This window comes from Xenopus laevis, chromosome 5L (assembly GCF_017654675.1).
Source record: "Xenopus laevis strain J_2021 chromosome 5L, Xenopus_laevis_v10.1, whole genome shotgun sequence".
NCBI classification, from domain to species: domain Eukaryota; kingdom Metazoa; phylum Chordata; class Amphibia; order Anura; family Pipidae; genus Xenopus; species Xenopus laevis.
In genome coordinates this window covers 126,412,219-126,429,894 of record NC_054379.1, presented here as the reverse complement: position 1 = coordinate 126,429,894, position 17,676 = coordinate 126,412,219, and the positions used below count along the sequence as shown (strand labels likewise).

The window sequence follows — 17,676 nt, the reverse complement described above, 5'->3', positions numbered from 1 at the left end:
GCTTTTCAGTTGGTCTTACTTTTTTTTAAACATGTTTTATTTTTTTTCTTTTCTGATTGACCTCTTCCCATCTTTCACATAGGTGGCACTGACTGGTGGCCAGAAAAGATTGTTCAATGAACCTATATTATTATTTTTGTTACTTTTTACTACTTATCTTTCTGTTCAGTTGTGTTACAATTATCTTCCAGTCTGTCAATACACTGCCCAGGTGCTATGGTAAACTGGACCCTAGTAACCAGACAGCTGTTACAATTCCAATCTGGAAAGCTGCTGCTGCAAAAAAGTTAAAAAAACGTTTAAAAAAAACAAAACAGTTCTCAGAACATCACTGTCTACAAGTAGTGAACTACCGTACTAACCAACTTTTTTTTAAAAGTTATGGAAATAGTTAAGGCATATAGGTCATTATATGGACCACATAAGGAGTGGTATTATTTTTATTTTCAATATTTATACACGGACATATTTTAACTAGCAATTTACAGAGATTGTTCATCATTCACATTAGCCCCTAGTGGAGTTTACAATCTAAGGGCCCTATCACTCTCACACACTCTATGGTCAATTTCATCAGGAGCCCAGTAACCTACCTGTATGTTTTTGGAACCTGGAAGAAAATCAGATTGCCCAGAGAAAATCAATGCAGACATTAGAGATGGGAAGAATGAGTTACTCAAGGACTGTATATAACTGCATAGCCTTTAAATTTCCAGGCTAGATAGCTATGAAATATTAGCATAGTACATAAGACCAACTGCAAATTAGCTTATATATTTGTCTACATAATAATAAAAGTTAAGGTGAACTTCCAGATGTTTTCTTGCACTATAGTGTTCAGTGTATGTAACACATTCATCTTTACAAGTAATGTTCATGTTACATTTGTTTCTCCTGATGAATCATTTTTCTTGTGTTCATTGAACAGATACCATTGCCAATAAATTACATTTACAGAAAGTAAGCGATTTTGAATTGTCACCTGGAGAACATCCTTGCAAGGTTAGTTGTGTTTTAATACTGTTTGTGTGTGCTTTTGTGTGTATAAATAATATGTGTGTGTGTGCATTATTTTATTCTTAACAAAATGTGTTTCTGATTCCTTAGGTAGCAGTGTATGTCCCCGGCAGTAAAGGGGCTCCATCTTTTGTGAGACTGTACCAGTACCCAAACTTCTCAGGGCCACACTCTGCACTGGCCAATAAAAGCTTCTTTAAAGCAGATCGAGTAATCATGTTGTGGAATTCTAAAGGTATTTAGCAAAGGGTTGGGGTTCTTTTGTTCTACCTTTACTATCACTTAAAGCCACATCGTGTATAATTTTCATTTGGAGGAGCAATGCGCATATTTGTACAAACCATTTGTGGGGAAATTGTTTTGTCTGTGCATTTACAGTATTCTGGGTGGGGTGTTTGTGAGATGTAAAATGACAGGCAAGTCATTGGGACAACTCTGCAAAGAATCAGGATTTTCTTACTGATAGTATGTACAATTGGAAGTGAATGTATAGAGTTCTGTGTATTTTGTCAGAATATTTGCATAAATTTGTGCCTGTAAGAAAGCACCCTGTGTACCATATCTTTATTTCTGCAGAATCGTGCTTAGTACACTACAGAATGCTGGTATAATCTTATGGTATCACACGAAGAAATACACTACTAACTCTGATCATTTGCCTTTGACAAATTGGTACAGCATTACAACACAGTAGGAGTGCTATGGGAAGTGATCAGGAATGCTGTGGCCACCCAGCCTGTTAGTGGCAGTTTAATCAAGAGTAAAAACTACAAGCTGAGCTAGTAATGCATAACAGAACGTAGAAAGACAAAAAAGCAATAGCAAAAAAACAATTCCACATATACCTCCTTTTATTTCCACTGCAAAAGCAAGGAGAGAAAATAAAAAAATGAAGGTATAGTGAGTAATAATGTTATGGTGGTTAAACACCCACTTTCACCAACTTACTTTTTGTGTTCCTGTTTAACAGCTACTGCAGTGTTGGTGACTGCCAGTACAGATGTGGACAAAACTGGCGCATCTTACTATGGAGAACAGACGCTTCATTACATTGCTGTAAATGGAGAAAGTGCTGTAGTGCAGCTGCGTAAGTATATGTTGCCCTGCAAGGTGTTCATGGGGATATATATGTATATAGCTACCATAGCAGTGTGATTCCTTCTAGAGGTGGACTACAAATCCCAGCATTCTCCAGCATATTCTAAGAGTTAAAGCATGATAGTCGCTGCAATCCAATAACAATAGAGAAGGATTTTTAAAGGTACATTGCACACTAAAAGGCTTCCTTGGACAGTGGCCTGGTTGATGCGAAAACACTGCCTGCCTTGTTTTTATTTGATTTATATAATAGTCACTGAAGATATTAAAGGGGTTGTTCACATTTAAATTAACTTTAAGTATGATGTAGATGTGATAATCAGAGACTATTTGCAATTGGTTTTCATTTTTTATCATTATATATATATTTTTTAGTTATTTAGCTTTTTAATCAGCAGCTCTCCAATTTTCAGTTTCAGCAATCTGGTTGCTGGCTCCAAATTACCCTAGCAACCATGCAATGATTTTAATAACAGACTGCAATATGGATAGGAGAGGCCTGAATAGAAAGATGAGTAATACAAAGTAACAATAACAATACATTTGTAGCCTTACAGAGCATTTGTTTTAGATGGGGTCAGTGACCCCCCATTTGAAAGCTGGAAAGTTAAGATAAAGAAGGCAAAGAATTAAAAACTACTACAAATATATAATGAAGACCAATTGAAAAGTTGCTTAGAATTGGTCATTCTAGAGCATATACTGTCATGGGAAATTTTTTTTTTTTTTCAAAATGAATCAGTTAATAGTGCTGCTCCAGCAGAATTCTGCACTGAAATCCATTTCTCAAAAGAGCAAACAGACTTTGTTATATTCAATTTTGAAATCTGACATGGGGCTAGACATTTTGTCAATTTCCCAGCTGCCCCAAGTCATGTGACTTGTGCTCTGATAAACTTCAATCACTCTTTACTGCTGTACTGCAAGTTGGAGTGATATCACCCCCTTCCCTTTTCCCTCCCAGCAGCCAAACAACAGAACAATGGGAAGGTAACCAGATAGCAGCTCCCTAACACAAGATAACAGCTGCCTGGTAGATCTAAGAACAGCACTCAATAGTAAAAACCCATGTCTCACTGAGACACATTCAGTTACATTGAGAAGGAAAAACAGCAGCCTGCCAGAAAGCATTTCTCTCCTAAAGTGCAGGCACAAGTCACATGACATGGGGCAGCTGGGAAATTGAAATATGTCTAGCCCCATGTCAGATTTCAAAATTGAATATAAAAAAATCTGTTTGCTCTTTTGAGAAATGGATTTCAGTGCAGAATTCTGCTGGAGCAGCATTATTAACTGATGTGTTTTGAAAAAAACATGTTTTCCGATGACGGGATCCCTTTAAAGTTGAACACACAGCACTTTAGCGCCACCCTGATTGCCACAGATTAGATAGGCAAGTATTGTACAGTTCTTTTAGTATGTGAGATAACCGCACTTTGGACCTGACTGAGGGGGGATCATTGAAACTAAAGAACCTTTATTTTGTATTCAATAAAGATTGAAACGCTTATAAAACTAAGGCTAATGTTTTACAACTAGAGAAAACACCACGTGTGAATTAACTTAGTTTAAATAGTTTGGATCATTGAATATATTAAAGAGGGAGTAATAGAATTAAAATTAATTAAATTGTAAACTCTGGGCACAGGAAGTGGCTTTCAACAATAAACCTCTACTTGAGGCAAAAAGCATGGCTGATGTCAGATCCTTACCAAGTAAAGTAACAGCTACTCACAATCTTGTATATTCAGTTATATTAACTATTTGACATCCATTAATCAGCTTCTTTCGCCATGACTAAGCAGGTATGTGTGCATTAGCCAGCACCCCTTGTGGCCTGTAGGTTTCGCCTGCTGGAGGGAAAAGCCTAAGTTATGTTATTAATTTGTACACTTATGAAAAAGCATGAATTTGTTTTTCATTGGATGCTAATTTGATAATTAAAGTGTGAATTTATTGATGCTTCCCCCCCTAGCAAAGAATGGTCCCATTTACGATGTATCTTGGAACAAAAACGCCACAGAATTCTGTGTTGTTTATGGTTTCATGCCAGCAAAAGCAACGGTGTTTAACCTGAAATGTGATCCAATATTTGACTTTGGAACTGGCCCTAGAAATGCTGCCTTCTACAGCCCCCAAGGACACATACTGGTGCTTGCTGGATTTGGAAACTTGAGAGGACAAATGGAAGTATGGGATGTAAAAAATTACAAATTAATATCCAAGCCCACGGCTTCAGACGCTACTTTTTTCTCCTGGTGCCCCAATGGGGAGCATATTATCACTGCCACATGTTCACCAAGATTACGTGTTGGAAATGGCTATAAGATTTGGCACTATACGGGCACACTGCTACACAAATATGATGTACCAGCCAATTCAGAGTTATGGCAAGTGTCCTGGCAGCCCTTTGTGGATGGAGTCTTTCCAGCTAAAGCGATTGTTTACCAGGCAGTGCCGGGCGACCTTCCCACTCAGGACACAAAGCCGACCGAGGCCTACAGACCTCCCGCCCTAAGGAACAAGCCTGTATCAAGCTACAAGCTGGTGAGTGGCCCTCCCGAGAGCATATGGAATTTGTGTTATGCATATAGGTGTATCTTAGCTCCATATTGAATAAACCAGTGTCTTTGTGCCATTACAGTTACATTTTATGGGGGGCTCAACTGACCAGAGATTTTACTTTTCTCATTCAATGCAGTTATAATCACAAAAATTGGAGCGCTCACCTCCCAAACAAACACCGTTGAAGTGCCAGGTGCTGAACTAGAAGACCCAATCCTGTCCTCGGTCGCATCAATCCATAGACAAAAATTAGCAGCACACTGTTAAGTTGCAAAAGTGCTCAAGTGCATAATTTATTTAGCCCATAGCATACAAAGGCAACGTTTCGAGCCAACCAGGCCCTTTATCAAGCCTCGATAAAGGGCCTGGTTGGCTCAAACGTTGCCTTTGTATGCTATGGGCTAAATAAATTATGCACTTGAGCACTTTTGCAACTTAACAGTGTGCTGCTAATTTTTGTCTATATTCAATGCAGTTATGACCTGTGGTTTATGTGGTTCTCCAGTGCATGGGGATTGTTTTGCTCAGCGGCTTTACTAGAGGGAAGCTGCTGGGGGCATGTTTTTTTTTTTAAAACTTTTATTTATTACCAGCTCAAGTTTCCATAAACAATATTATGCATTATTTTTTTTTTTTTTTTTTTACAAAAATAAAGAGAAATTTGTACAGAAACCCTTTGTACTGGTAAATTTCCATTTGCTGGGGGCATAGTTGCTATAGGTGACCCAGTGAAGCAATGGCAGATTAGCAGATTCAACATTTTTATTTAAAAGAAAATGGCCAAAGTTTCAGAGGCCCTAAAATCATATTAATGCAGGTCTCATTGACCCTCTGACACAGGCAGAGTATTTCCCATTCGTATTAATGGCAAGCAAGAGTGTTTTGACTGTCAGTCTTCTCTGAGAGCACATCAACACCTTATGTGCTGTACTAAGCTAAATGGTTGCTATGCACCAGCACCAGTGCAGAGTTTCACCAAGTAGGCCAAGAGCTGTCCACATAACAACCATCAAAGAAAATTAAGAAAAGAAGGCAAAGTTAACAAGCCAAAGGCACCTATCAGAGCTGTCGGTCTTGAGCACAACCCACATAGCTGACATACTGGAAGAAGCTCTGCCTACCCTTCTAGCTAATTGCTCCCTTGCTTTTTTTTGTTTCCCACTGACTGCATTTTGCCTCCCCTTTAACATAAAAAATGTAATGAATCTCTCTGCTTTGTGGCATATGCCAGTCTGACAAGACTCAGCAGCACCAACTAGAGCCAAAACATGCCTGGTTTATAGACAGGAGACAAATTTGGAACTTGTTGTTGTGGTTCTGTAAAAAGTCCTTGCCATTAATATTTTTATTTTTTTTTATAATTCAGCATGAAGATGAACCACCCCAGAGCATAAGGCCCCAGTCCACAGAGAAACCTGTGTCTAAAACAGCCTTAAAGAACCAAAAGAAAAGAGAAGCAAAGAAAGCTGCAAAGCAGGTAGAACTTGTCTTTCCTTCCCCTGTGGTCATTTATTGTAAGGGGGAGTTCGCCTCTGACTTGGGTCTATCTAAAAATATTTATCTCTATAGGTCATTTTTTTTTATACTTTTTTCATTATTTATCCTAAATTATTAGCATTCCTATTCTGTTTCCATGTATCTGATATTCATGATCACTGACCCCTGCTACAAAAAAGAGGGTTCAGTGTGTCTTTTTACTTATTCTCTTTTTTCCAGTCCCTCTCCTACAAATCTTCCACACTGGCTTCCAATCTCTTCCCTGGTTGCTATTGTAATTAAGCCCTAGAGCTAGCAGTTCAAATTTCAAACCTGACAATTGCAAATTGAAAAATGTTAAATATTTAAGACCGTACAATACCAAATGCATGGCCCTCCAGAAAGAACTATCTTATAAAGTGTTCAAAAAGCACCCCATATGAAAGAATCTTTAGAGAAATATGGGGAAACAAAGAAACCTTTTACAGTCTACTAATTGAAAAAGCACAACCGAGTGTCAATCACAACCAATATTTTAGATGGGGAAACAAATCTGGTAAAGTAGTAGCGAGTATTAGCAAAAGGCTCCACAGACATTACATTCATAGGACACCTAATACTTTACTGTTGAAAAGACAGAATTTCAAATCACTCAATGCTGAGGAAATTGATGATCCTTCCAATGGTGTTAGATTTGCAGGAAGCAGGTGGGAATATTCTTGCTGCACTTGTTATATAGGGGAATGGGTAAATCACTGGGGCTAGATGGCTTCAGTGCAGAATTTTCCAAAATATTAATGCCAGATATAATAACATCCATACTTCATCCCCTACACTACCGAGTCTCCCACTGTGCCTGCAAGCCAATGAAGCCCACATAATCCTCCTACCTCAGGAGGGAAGGGATCATACTAAACCCCATTCATATTGTCCTGTTGCCGTCTCATTTGAACCAAGATAGAAAGATTCTATCTTGGTTCAAATCTTGCCCAGAATCAAAATGCACAGCCAGCTGGGTTCATGAAAGAACAACATTGTTTGAATGGCATATACCAAATTTTAGGTGCAATATTTTTACACAATATGGAAAACCGTGTCATTTTAGTTCATCTCGATGCCAAAAAAAAAAGCATTCAACATGATATACCAAACCCATTTACATAGAATACTTTTCCAAATTCGTTGAAGCCAATGGGCGTTTTTTATCACACAGAGCATACATTTTTTAGATGTTTTTCTGTGGCGAAATGTGGCAAAATAGTTTGATTGTTCCTACTGCACATCTGCCTTTCTTACTGTAAATAACTAAAGGTGGCCATACACCCTAGGGCCCACGATCAGATCAGCCCGATATTGCCCACCTCAAGGTGGGCATATTGGAGAGCGATCTGCTCGTTTGGCGACATCGCCAAACGAGCGGATCTCTCCATGTATGGTCACCTTAAGAGATTTACTATTAATAAGGAACCAGACAGGGTTGCCCATTATCCCTTTTTTTTTTTTTCAATCTGGCCCTGGATTCACTACTCAGACACCTCCCACAGAACCTTTCAAAATGCTTACTGAGGGGCATACTCACCACAAAACAGTAGCATTCCCAGATTATATTCTTTTGTTTAATGTTAAACCTAACCTGTAATCATTTACTTTTAACATATATGCTACTTTCACCTGCTTAAAAATGAACTATGACAAATCAGAAGGCCTTAAATTAAAACATACTCCTACATCTGATTGGACACAGCCGCTTTAAAAGAAGTCAACACCATATCACACATCTAGGTATTAAATTTGCTAACACCACCCTGAAATGACAGGCTAAACATCAGTCCAACTGTTCTAGATTTCCATCAGCACACTTTTAGGGCAATGACAGACGAAGAGATTAGTCGTCTGAGAAAAATCTCCTCTTTTGTGAGCAACTAAGTACACTTGGGCAAACTTGTGCCTTTTATTACATTACCCTGCAAGACTTGTTCATACCAAGCATTGTTTATAGGCACTATTGGGCAGCAAGCACATTTTTAATGTAATGCAAATATATTTTCCTGTTGTCTAACCAACCTGTACCGTAGGAATCCAAGTTGGAAGAACCTGCTGAGCCAGAGTCAAAAAGTGTTGAGAATAATACCCCGGCTTCAGTAACTACAGGAGATCCTGAGACCGATAAAAAGATCAAGAACGTAAAAAAGGTAAAAACTGTTTTTGGCATGGAAGAACCTGTTTTTACACGATGAACAACACCTCCCCCTCTCCATTGTGTGGTTGGGATTTAGAAAATTGTTCAAATTTAATTTGGCAACTTGACTAGTTTTAATATGTTACTTTTTTATTTACACATATCAGACTCTCTTATTGCTCTGTAAGGGATTATAATGCCACGTAATGGCTACAGTAAGGTGCAAGTTTGGCCAGACACCCAGACTAATACTGGAAGCTTAGCCAGAAACGCCTGTATAGAAGCAGAGGGTAACAGCACATGGACACATTCAGCATCTACTTTCTTCATGAAGGTATAGCAGTGAAAATTTAAAATAATTCTACTCCCTTGTGATTTTCTGCCATGCATATTAGTATTAAAGCAAATCATGTCTTAAACCACCTTTGTGACACTGAGTAATTCTAGTTCACTTACTTTCGAGCATCTTTTGTTGTAACAGAAACTGAAAGCAATTGAACAACTGAAGGAGCTGCAAGCATCTGGCAAACCACTAGAGAAGAACCAGGTATAATCTTCCCTTCAGCCTTTGCATTCGTACCATTATTGTCACATTCCTGCTACGTCACAACAGGGCAAATGCAATGTGTAGCCCAATGGCTTCTCTAAACGCCATTTGTGATGAAGTATGTGACACTAAGTAAATGTTGGGTAACATTCCTCCGATTATTCTTAGAGTATACTCAGTGGTGCAACATTGTAAGAGCAATTCATTGCTGGGTCTAGAAGAGTACACTTCATGTGGGTAGGTAGCTTTGTTACTGCTTCTTTCCCTCATTTATTGGAAATGTGTTGCTGTTCCTTTAATAACCCCAACAGCTGCCTCCTCACAGAATCCCATTATGGATCTTTGTTGGCAGTTCAGCTTAAGTTGGAAGTTGAGCTTTAAAGGGGGGTCAAAGTCCCAACTGACTGAGGACACATTAAATAATGCCCCTACCTGTGACATCACAGAAAGAAGCTGTTAATCTGTAATGGGGGAGGCAAGTGAGCTTCAAGTGTTCCTGGTGAATAGGGAACAAGCCGTTAGTGCTTTAAAATAGGGATGCACCATATTTGCCATAGCACTTTATGGTGGCATATATCACAATCCAGAGTGCAATTAGACCAATAATTATTGGCTAAAATAACCAACCTGGTCAACTGCTGCATGGTATAGCATAGCATCCTAGAGTGACCCGGCCTGGCCTGGCAATCTGTGGGTTCTGGCAAATGCCAGAGGGGCTGCTGTAAGATGCCATAGACATTGGGCTGGTGGGGGCTGTTTGGGCCTCTGTGTACCTGGAATGCCAGGGCTTATTTTGACTCCCAGTCCAGACCTGGACCCAACTAAAGGTGGCCATAGACTTTCCAAGAAAGATTGTTTGTTTCAATACACATGTGTAGAGCTGAATCGTCCGATAAACAGGCAGAAACAATAGATATCTACCTGTATCTGACGATTCAGCACTAACAATGGCTGGTGTTCAGGTGCCTTCAAAGGTGCCCGACCCAAATTTTCTGCCTGGACCAATTGACTAGCCGACCGTTATCTAAGCCTTCTGCTTATATCAGTTGGCTCGTCTTCCACCATACATGCACGAATATCATACGTAAATTTGTTTTACGATTATATTGGTGCGTGTATGGCCACCTTAAAGGGATACTGTCATGGGAAAAACAATTTTTTTCAAAATGAATCAGTTAATAGTGCTGCTCCAGCAGAATTCTGCACTGAAATCCATTTCTCAAAAAAGCAAACAGATTTTTGTATATTCAATTTTGAAATCTGACATGGGGCTAGACGTTTTGTCAATTTCTCAGCTGCCCCTGGTCATGTGACTTGTGCCTACACTTTAGGAGAGAAATGCTTTCTGGCAGGCTGCTGTTTTTCCTTCTCAATGTAACTGAATTTGTCTCAGTGGGACATGGGTTTTTACTATTGAGTGTTGTTCTTAGATCTACCAGGCAGCTGTTTGTGTTAGGGAGCTGTTATCTGGTTACCTTTCCATTGTTCTTTTGTTTGGCTGCTGAGGGGGAAAAGGGAGGGGGTGATATCACTCCAACTTGCAGGACAGCAGTAAAGAGTGATTGAAGTTTATCAGAGCACAAGTCACATGACTTGGGGCAGCTGGGAAATTGACAATATGTCTAGCCCCATGTCAGATTTCAAAATTGAATATAAAAAAAATCTGTTTGCTCTTTTGAGAAACGGATTTCAGTGCAGAATTCTGCTGGAGCAGCACTATTAACTGATTCATTTTGAAAAAAGTTGTTTTTCCCATGACAGTATCCCTTTAAGTAGTTCTTAGTTCAGATTGGTCATCCACAAGTGCAGCTATATTGGACTAATATCAGGATGATCATTGCATGGCAGAATTGTTTGTTATAATCCCACCTTGTCTGGTGTGGGGCCACCATGAAAACCCTCTTTTTTGTAAGTACAATTGAAAACATGGATATTCTGTAAAACTTTCTATCTGGCAGATGATCTGTGTGCCATAATTTTAGTGTTAAAATAGAATTGCATACTTATTAATACATAATAAATAATATTAACATGTCTGCTAAGAAAGGGCAGCCGCAGAACTGGACACACAAGCATGTCAGTCTTTGTGTTTAGCCCTGGCATTGTGTCCTTTTCATTGTATTACATCATATTGAAGGCAGTCTTGTTTAGGAAGTTTTTTTCTCTCACTATGTATTGAGCCTGTGGGAGCTGTTATTATCTCTGTGTACTTGAAATGCCAGAGTCTGTTACTCCACAGAGAAATTGTTCCCCCAGTAACTCATTGGGAAAATCCGCAAGCTGCAGTTCTTTAACGTCCAAGCCAATGGCTGGATTATGTATGAAGTTTGTATTCATTTAATGCTGAAACATTACATTCATTTTCTCCACAAGGCCAGCAGCCTAGTTTGCTATTCCTCCGGATATTCAAGGATATTATTCCGAGGCTGAGATTTAAGACTGATCCGTTAGCAGTGCAGTGAGTTATCCTCTGTAAACAACGTCTGCAATGCGTAAATGTCTGTGTATTTCCCCCACAGATTGAGAAGATCCAGAAGGAAAATGTTCTTCTGAAGGAATTAGAAGATTTGGAGCTTGGTGTGTAACATTATTCAGCGGAAGGATAAACTGTGTCCATCACTTCTATGGTTTCTAACTATACAAGTGATTTCATTGTGCTGGAGAATCTTGAAATCCGTGTATTTATATCTAGTAAATACAGATCGAGAATGTCCCAAAATGCTTTTATAATATGTGTATAAAACGGATACAAAATTCAACATGGAAATCTTGTTCTGTTTTCTTGGAGTGTGGAAGGAAAAAAACTTACATAACTTTTCAGTCATTGGAGACAATGAATAATGTACATATCCAGATGTGATACAGCTGTTTATATAAACACAAGGCATTAGTGAACTTGCACATAGACTAAAGTGGAGACCTATTGACCAACCTATGTAAGTATAACACTAGGTATTAAAGATGTTCCTCTTTGCATTCTAGTGATCAATATTTCAGCTTCTACAATATAACTACTTACCTTAGGAGGTAAAACTTAACATACAGTTGAAGGACATAAGCCTTTTAATTTGAAAATCCACTAAAATTACTCTAAAAAGCACCCAGAATAGCATACCTTTCTCCCTGCATTCAGTCTTATTTTATTTCTCTTTCACAAGCAGTTGAACTGCAGCTCTTTTAGCTACTTCCTTGTCCAGCATGAAGCTCCACACCCCTTTTCAAGCAATTCCGTGCTTCCTTTCTGAATGGAACATTTGACCAAACCTCATCAAAACCAAACTGGTTTGATGATATTGGAATGTTTAAAGTCCCAATCTCAAGCCAATTAAAAGCCTATGGGATGAATTGGGAGGCTTATTGCTCAGTATTGGCCTCATGCTTTTGTGGGCGAATAAAAACTGAATCCACCACCTAAGGTCTACTGGAAAGCCTTCACATTATATTAATAGTTTTAGCATGGGATGTTGGACAGGCATGTCTTTCATTTGCTGATCGTATCAGTAACCTCTTTGTAGTATTGAAGTATTTCTGAGCATTCATAAAACAGGCACTGAATGTCCGGCAGTCACCCAAGTCAGAAACAATAATGTGAGATCTTGAGATATATACATGTTTGTCTTTGTAATTGTGCTGCAAGGGTGCAAAGTGAAGTAGAGGATCATTTATACACAGGGTTCAATAATTACAGTACTTTTTTATTAAGCAGGGGTGTAACATGAGAGGAACCTGCAGCAAACTATGCTTCCAAGAATGTATACTTTATAAATCTATGGGGCAAGGGCCACTTAAATAAATGGATTGAGTTCGGGATTCGGCCAGGATTCTGCCTTTTGCAGCAGAATTTGGCCGATTCCTTCTGCCCGGCCGAACCGAATCCTAATTTGCATATGCAAATAAGGGGCAGGGAGGGAAATGATGTGACTTTTTGTCACAAAACAAAGAAGTAAAAAATGTTTTCCCCATTCCACCCTTAATTGGCATATGCAAATTAGGATTCGGTTCGGTATTCAGCGAATCTTTCACAAAAGATTCTGGCGTTTGGCCGAATCCAAAATAGTGAATTCGGTGCAGCCCTAGTCTAGGCATGGCTACGCTAGATGGGGTAGTAATCAAACTATTTCCCAGTTTTTCATATTAGATGTTGGGATGTTGCACTTAATGAATGGAAGAATTGAAACGTTAACTTCTTTAAAGGGGAACTATCATGAAAATTAAAATTTAATATAAGCTTTATACTCCAATAAGAAACTGTCTAAATACATTCAATTAAATATTCTGCATTGTTTCTGAAATAATAGTTTACCTTCACTCTCCCCCTCTGAACACCTGTTTCTCTTCATTCTGTCTTCATGCAGCAGTTGTATGTAGTTGTAGTCCGTAACACACAAAGGCCACTGTATAATAGAATATAGTCATTAACACACGCTGTATAATAGAATATAGTCAGGTTGTCCAGTGAAAGGCTGGAGAATAGTACATGAAGCAGGCCTGTGAGTATGGCACCACCCCCATACATAACCGCTAACCTTATATTAAATACTGCTGCAGTATAACCAGTTGAAAAGCAAAATGTGCTGCTAGTGCTCATAAATGTATACTATTCTGTTCCCACTGTTGCTTCAGTTTGCTTCCATGGCTTAAAGGAGAAGGAAAGGGTAACACTAAGTAAGCCTTATTAGAAAGGTCCACCTAAATACACCAGTAAACCCTCAAAATAATGCTGCTCTGAGTCCTCTGTCAAAAGAAACACAGCATTTCTTTCCTTCTATTGTGTACACATGGGCTTCTGTATCAGACTTCCTGTCTTCGGTTTAAACCCCTTTGCCCCGGGCGTGAGCATGCTCAGTTTGCTCCTCTCCTCACCCCTTCTCTGCTGTTATTTGAGCCCAGAGCTATAAGTTAACAGGAAGAGACTCAGGCAGGAAGTGATGTCACACCAAGCTAATACTGCAGCTGCTATCCTAAACAAACAGAGAGCTTCTAGAGCTTTTTACTCGGGTATGGTAAAGCATTCTACAGAATAAATATAGCATTCTAGCTTGCACTATTGCAGCTAATTTATTGGCAATAAACTGCCTCCGTAGCTTTCCTTCTCCTTTAAAGGGGAGCTAAACCCATTTTACACATGCCTCCAAGCTGAGATCCTTAGTAGCTGTAACATAACAACATAATATTTTGATAGCAGTTTTGAAAAAAAGCCAATAATGCTCGCAACTAGTAATAGATGCTGTTGTCTATCTCTGCTGTGACAAAGTGCAGCGTCTCTGTATTCAAGTGTAATGTAGCTAATGCACAAGTGTATGCAGGAGATTCTAGCAGAATAATCTCCATACAAACAAGCATATCAGTATCCCCAAGAGCGGCAAGGCAATACAAGGCACAGAAAGCGATAGAGAAATCCGGGAGGGATATTACAGTAATAAAAACATAGGATAAAGAAATACGGCTTTTTACAGAGAAGCTCAGACTGATTCTGACCAGCACATCCCATCTGGTGTAGTCATAAAGCATTTCAGTTGTAAAAACTGTTAATGCTCATGTGAGTTATTATTATCATTTATTTACATAGCTCTGTGCATATAAGCAATAAGGTGTTGTTCGGTGGCAGGCCCGACCCGGCAATCTGTGGGTTCTGGCAAATGCCAGAGGGGCTGCTATAAGGTCCATAGAAAGTCAGTATTTAGTGGGCTGGTGGGGGTTGTTTGGTCCTCTGTGTGGGCTGATTGGACCTCTGTGTACCTGAAATGCCAGGGCCTATTTTAATTCTCAGTGTGGACCTGTTTGTGGGCTGAAAACTACCACAGACGTGTGATTCTTCATGAGGTGTATTGGTCCATGGGTAAGATTTACTTGTCACTGCAAATTAGCACATCCTAGTCTCTCTAGCTTTGCTTGTGCTGTAAGGCTCCTTTTTTTGGGCAGAGGGGTGCAAAAAAAAATTTACTAAATATAATGGCTACTGAATATGCATCTCCACAAATATAGGCATTTGTTAAAGGCCAAGTAAACCTTTCCCAATAAATAATGTCCAAAAGAGAGGTCTTGCCAGCAGCCATCTTTGACATCTCTGTTTGCATAGTCTGTATGGGCAGTTGGCAAATAGAAGCATGCGCACTGGCCCAGGACTACAAGATGGCTTCCAGTGCCTGCCCCTCCACCACCATCACCAATAAGGCTGGGATGAGAAAGCTGCTATTGAGGATGAAGGGGAACTATGCACAATATGATAACTGGGAAAATGTAAGAATGTATGAGCTAGCAGGCAGTGTTCAAGGGGTGGTTCATCTTTAACTTAACTTTTAGTATGTTACAGAATGGCCAATTCTTAGCAACTTTTCATGTGGTCTTCATTATTTATTTTTTCAAATACGTTTCAAATGATCTTTTCTTTCACTGAGCCATCTAAAACATGCTCTGTAAGGTTACAAATGTATTTAGTGCTACTTTTTTTTATAACTCGTCTTTCTATTTAGTCCTCTCCTATTCATATTCTAGTCTCTTCTACAAATGAGCGCATGGTTGCCAGGGTAATTTGGACCCTAGCAACCAAATTGCTGAAATTGCAAACTGGAGAGCTACTGGATCAGAAGCTAAATAACTCAAAAACCACAAATAATAGAAAAAATGAAAACCAACTGCAAATTGTCTCAGAATATCACTCTCTACATCATCCCTTTCTAGATCTTGAGTGTTTGGGTGAGATGTCTTTATCAGAGCCATGACACAACCTGAACACAAATATATGGATATACATAACATCCCTTCAGCAGAACAAACAGCATTATCAGCCACAAAAGAACTATATTCATAAATATATATATCTAGCCTTTACGTCTAGTCTAGAAACAACACGACGGGTTTTTCCAACAAATCAGTTTTTATATTTCTATGTAAAGTCCCTTTAAATATCCACCCATCGCTACAATCATTTAGTAGCTGAGAGTTTACATAATACATTACATCGGGGGTGCCCAAAAGGTAGTTTGGGATCTACCAGTAGACCTTTAGCTGGTGATCAGTAGATCTCAAGCAAGGTTGGCAGGTTTTCAGCCAAATTGGGCTACTAATTTAAAGCCCAGGTGGGTTCTGAAACTAGCCAAGGTACGGACTTGGGCTACTTTTTGAGTTTTTGGCTGGTTTGTACTCTGGAAATCTGACATGGGGCTAGACCTTTTGTCAATTTCCCAGCTGCCCCTGGTCATGTGACTTGTGCCTGCACTTTAGGAGAGAAATGCTTTCTGGCAGGCTGCTGTTTTTCCTTCTCAGTGTAACTGAATGTGTCTCAGTGGGACATGGGTTTTTGCTATTGAGTGTTGTTCTTAGATCTACCAGGCAGCTGTTATCTTGTGTTAGGGAGCTGTTATCTGGTTACCTTCCCATTGTTCTTTTGTTTGGCTGCTGGGGGGGGGGGGGAGGGGGTGATATCACTCCAACTTGCAGTACAGCAGCAAAGAGTGATTGAAGTTCATCAGAGCACAAGTCACATGACTTGGGGCAGCTGGGAAATTGACAATATGTCTAGCCCCATGTCAGATTTCAAAATTGAATATAAAAAAATCTGTTTGCTCTTTTGAGAAATGGATTTCAGTGCAGAATTCTGCTGGAGCAGCACTATTAACTGATTCATTTTGAAAAAAACTTTTTTTCCCATGACAGTATCCCTTTAAAGGACATGTAAAGTATTTTTGTGGTGCCAGTCTGTGTGCATAGAGCACCTTACCCTGACCCCAACCGCATCATATTTGCATCCCCATTCGGATCCTACGTCCTGCACCGTCGCTTTGTGTGTAACTGCATTAAACTTTTCACCCGGCGGCCATTTTCCCTGCCCGGCGTCATCGCTTCTGGCTTCCTCTTCTAAATGCGCATGTGCGCATAGTCCCTTCTGCACAAAAACTTGATAACGCAAGCTTCAGCTGTACTGAAGCAGAGAAAGGGCGCATGCTTCCCACGCCAAACTGCAAGGAGAATTCTGAAAGGAGGGGGGAGAGGGAGCGAGCCAGCTCAAGACAGATCAAGGGAACGGAGCAGCCCCTCTATTAACTTCTCAGTGACTGCAGAGGCAGGTATTTAAAGATCACAGTGGGGCTTTTTACAGATAAGATTTTTGGCTGGGGGGTTAACATGTCCTTTAAGCATTCTCACATTTTCCGGTGACCTTTTGCAATTTGACAATTTTGGGGCAAAAATCTACTGGCCACCACAATGTTTTAGGACTATATTGGGCCCCCGATACCTCCTGAACCCCCTTTGTAGTTACGCCCCTAGTGGCGGGTGAATTTGTCTCCTTTTGCTTCATTGGAAAAATTAGCAAATCAGTGAAAATTTTGAATGTATTTTCACATCTATTCGTTTATTTTTTCATTGCACATATTGTGCTATTTTTGGGCTACTTTTGAGGTGCCTCTTGGCTAGTTTTGTGCTGCTTTTGTAGCTGACTTTGTTTTTGAAAATAAGTCTTGGCAACTCTGATCTGAAGTCAACAAACAGCTTGTCTAAATCACCCTCCTATTTCATTCAGATATTGATCAAATGACTGTAAGAAATTGTTGTTGGTTAAATGAAGTAAGATACATTTCTTCATGAATCAATATTCAAGTAATACTTTCCACGGAACAGAATGCTAACAATGTTTTATGGATGTAGAACATAATGGGACAACGTGACTAAAAGTAGACGTCTCATTAGTGTAGTATGGGCACTCCTACGTTACAAAGACTCGGTTCCCTAAAGGTTTCCCAAACTAAACATGGTAGCGGCGCACTTCCTGGTGTTGATACGTGACGTCGGGGGC

General features: G+C 39.5%; 1 protein-coding gene across 3 annotated transcripts in view; it reads left to right on the top strand.

Moving 5' to 3' along the window:
* eif2a.L (eukaryotic translation initiation factor 2A L homeolog) overlaps positions 1-11,641 on the top strand; it is a 31,001-nt gene extending 19,360 nt beyond the window's left edge. For 2 of the 3 annotated variants that reach the window (XM_018263806.2, XM_018263804.2), the window contains exons 7-14: positions 929-1,002; positions 1,108-1,252; positions 1,988-2,104; positions 4,091-4,662; positions 6,047-6,157; positions 8,232-8,348; positions 8,817-8,882; positions 11,402-11,641. In XM_018263806.2, coding sequence (XP_018119295.1) covers positions 929-1,002; positions 1,108-1,252; positions 1,988-2,104; positions 4,091-4,662; positions 6,047-6,157; positions 8,232-8,348; positions 8,817-8,882; positions 11,402-11,467 — 1,268 coding nt within the window. In that variant the 3' untranslated portion in view covers positions 11,468-11,641. Of the gene's footprint in view, positions 1-928; positions 1,003-1,107; positions 1,253-1,987; positions 2,105-4,090; positions 4,663-6,046; positions 6,158-8,231; positions 8,349-8,502; positions 8,786-8,816; positions 8,883-11,401 lie in introns of those variants that run through there. The other variant, XM_041563374.1, reaches the window with a different exon arrangement.
* The last annotated feature ends 6,035 nt before the right edge of the window (positions 11,642-17,676 follow it).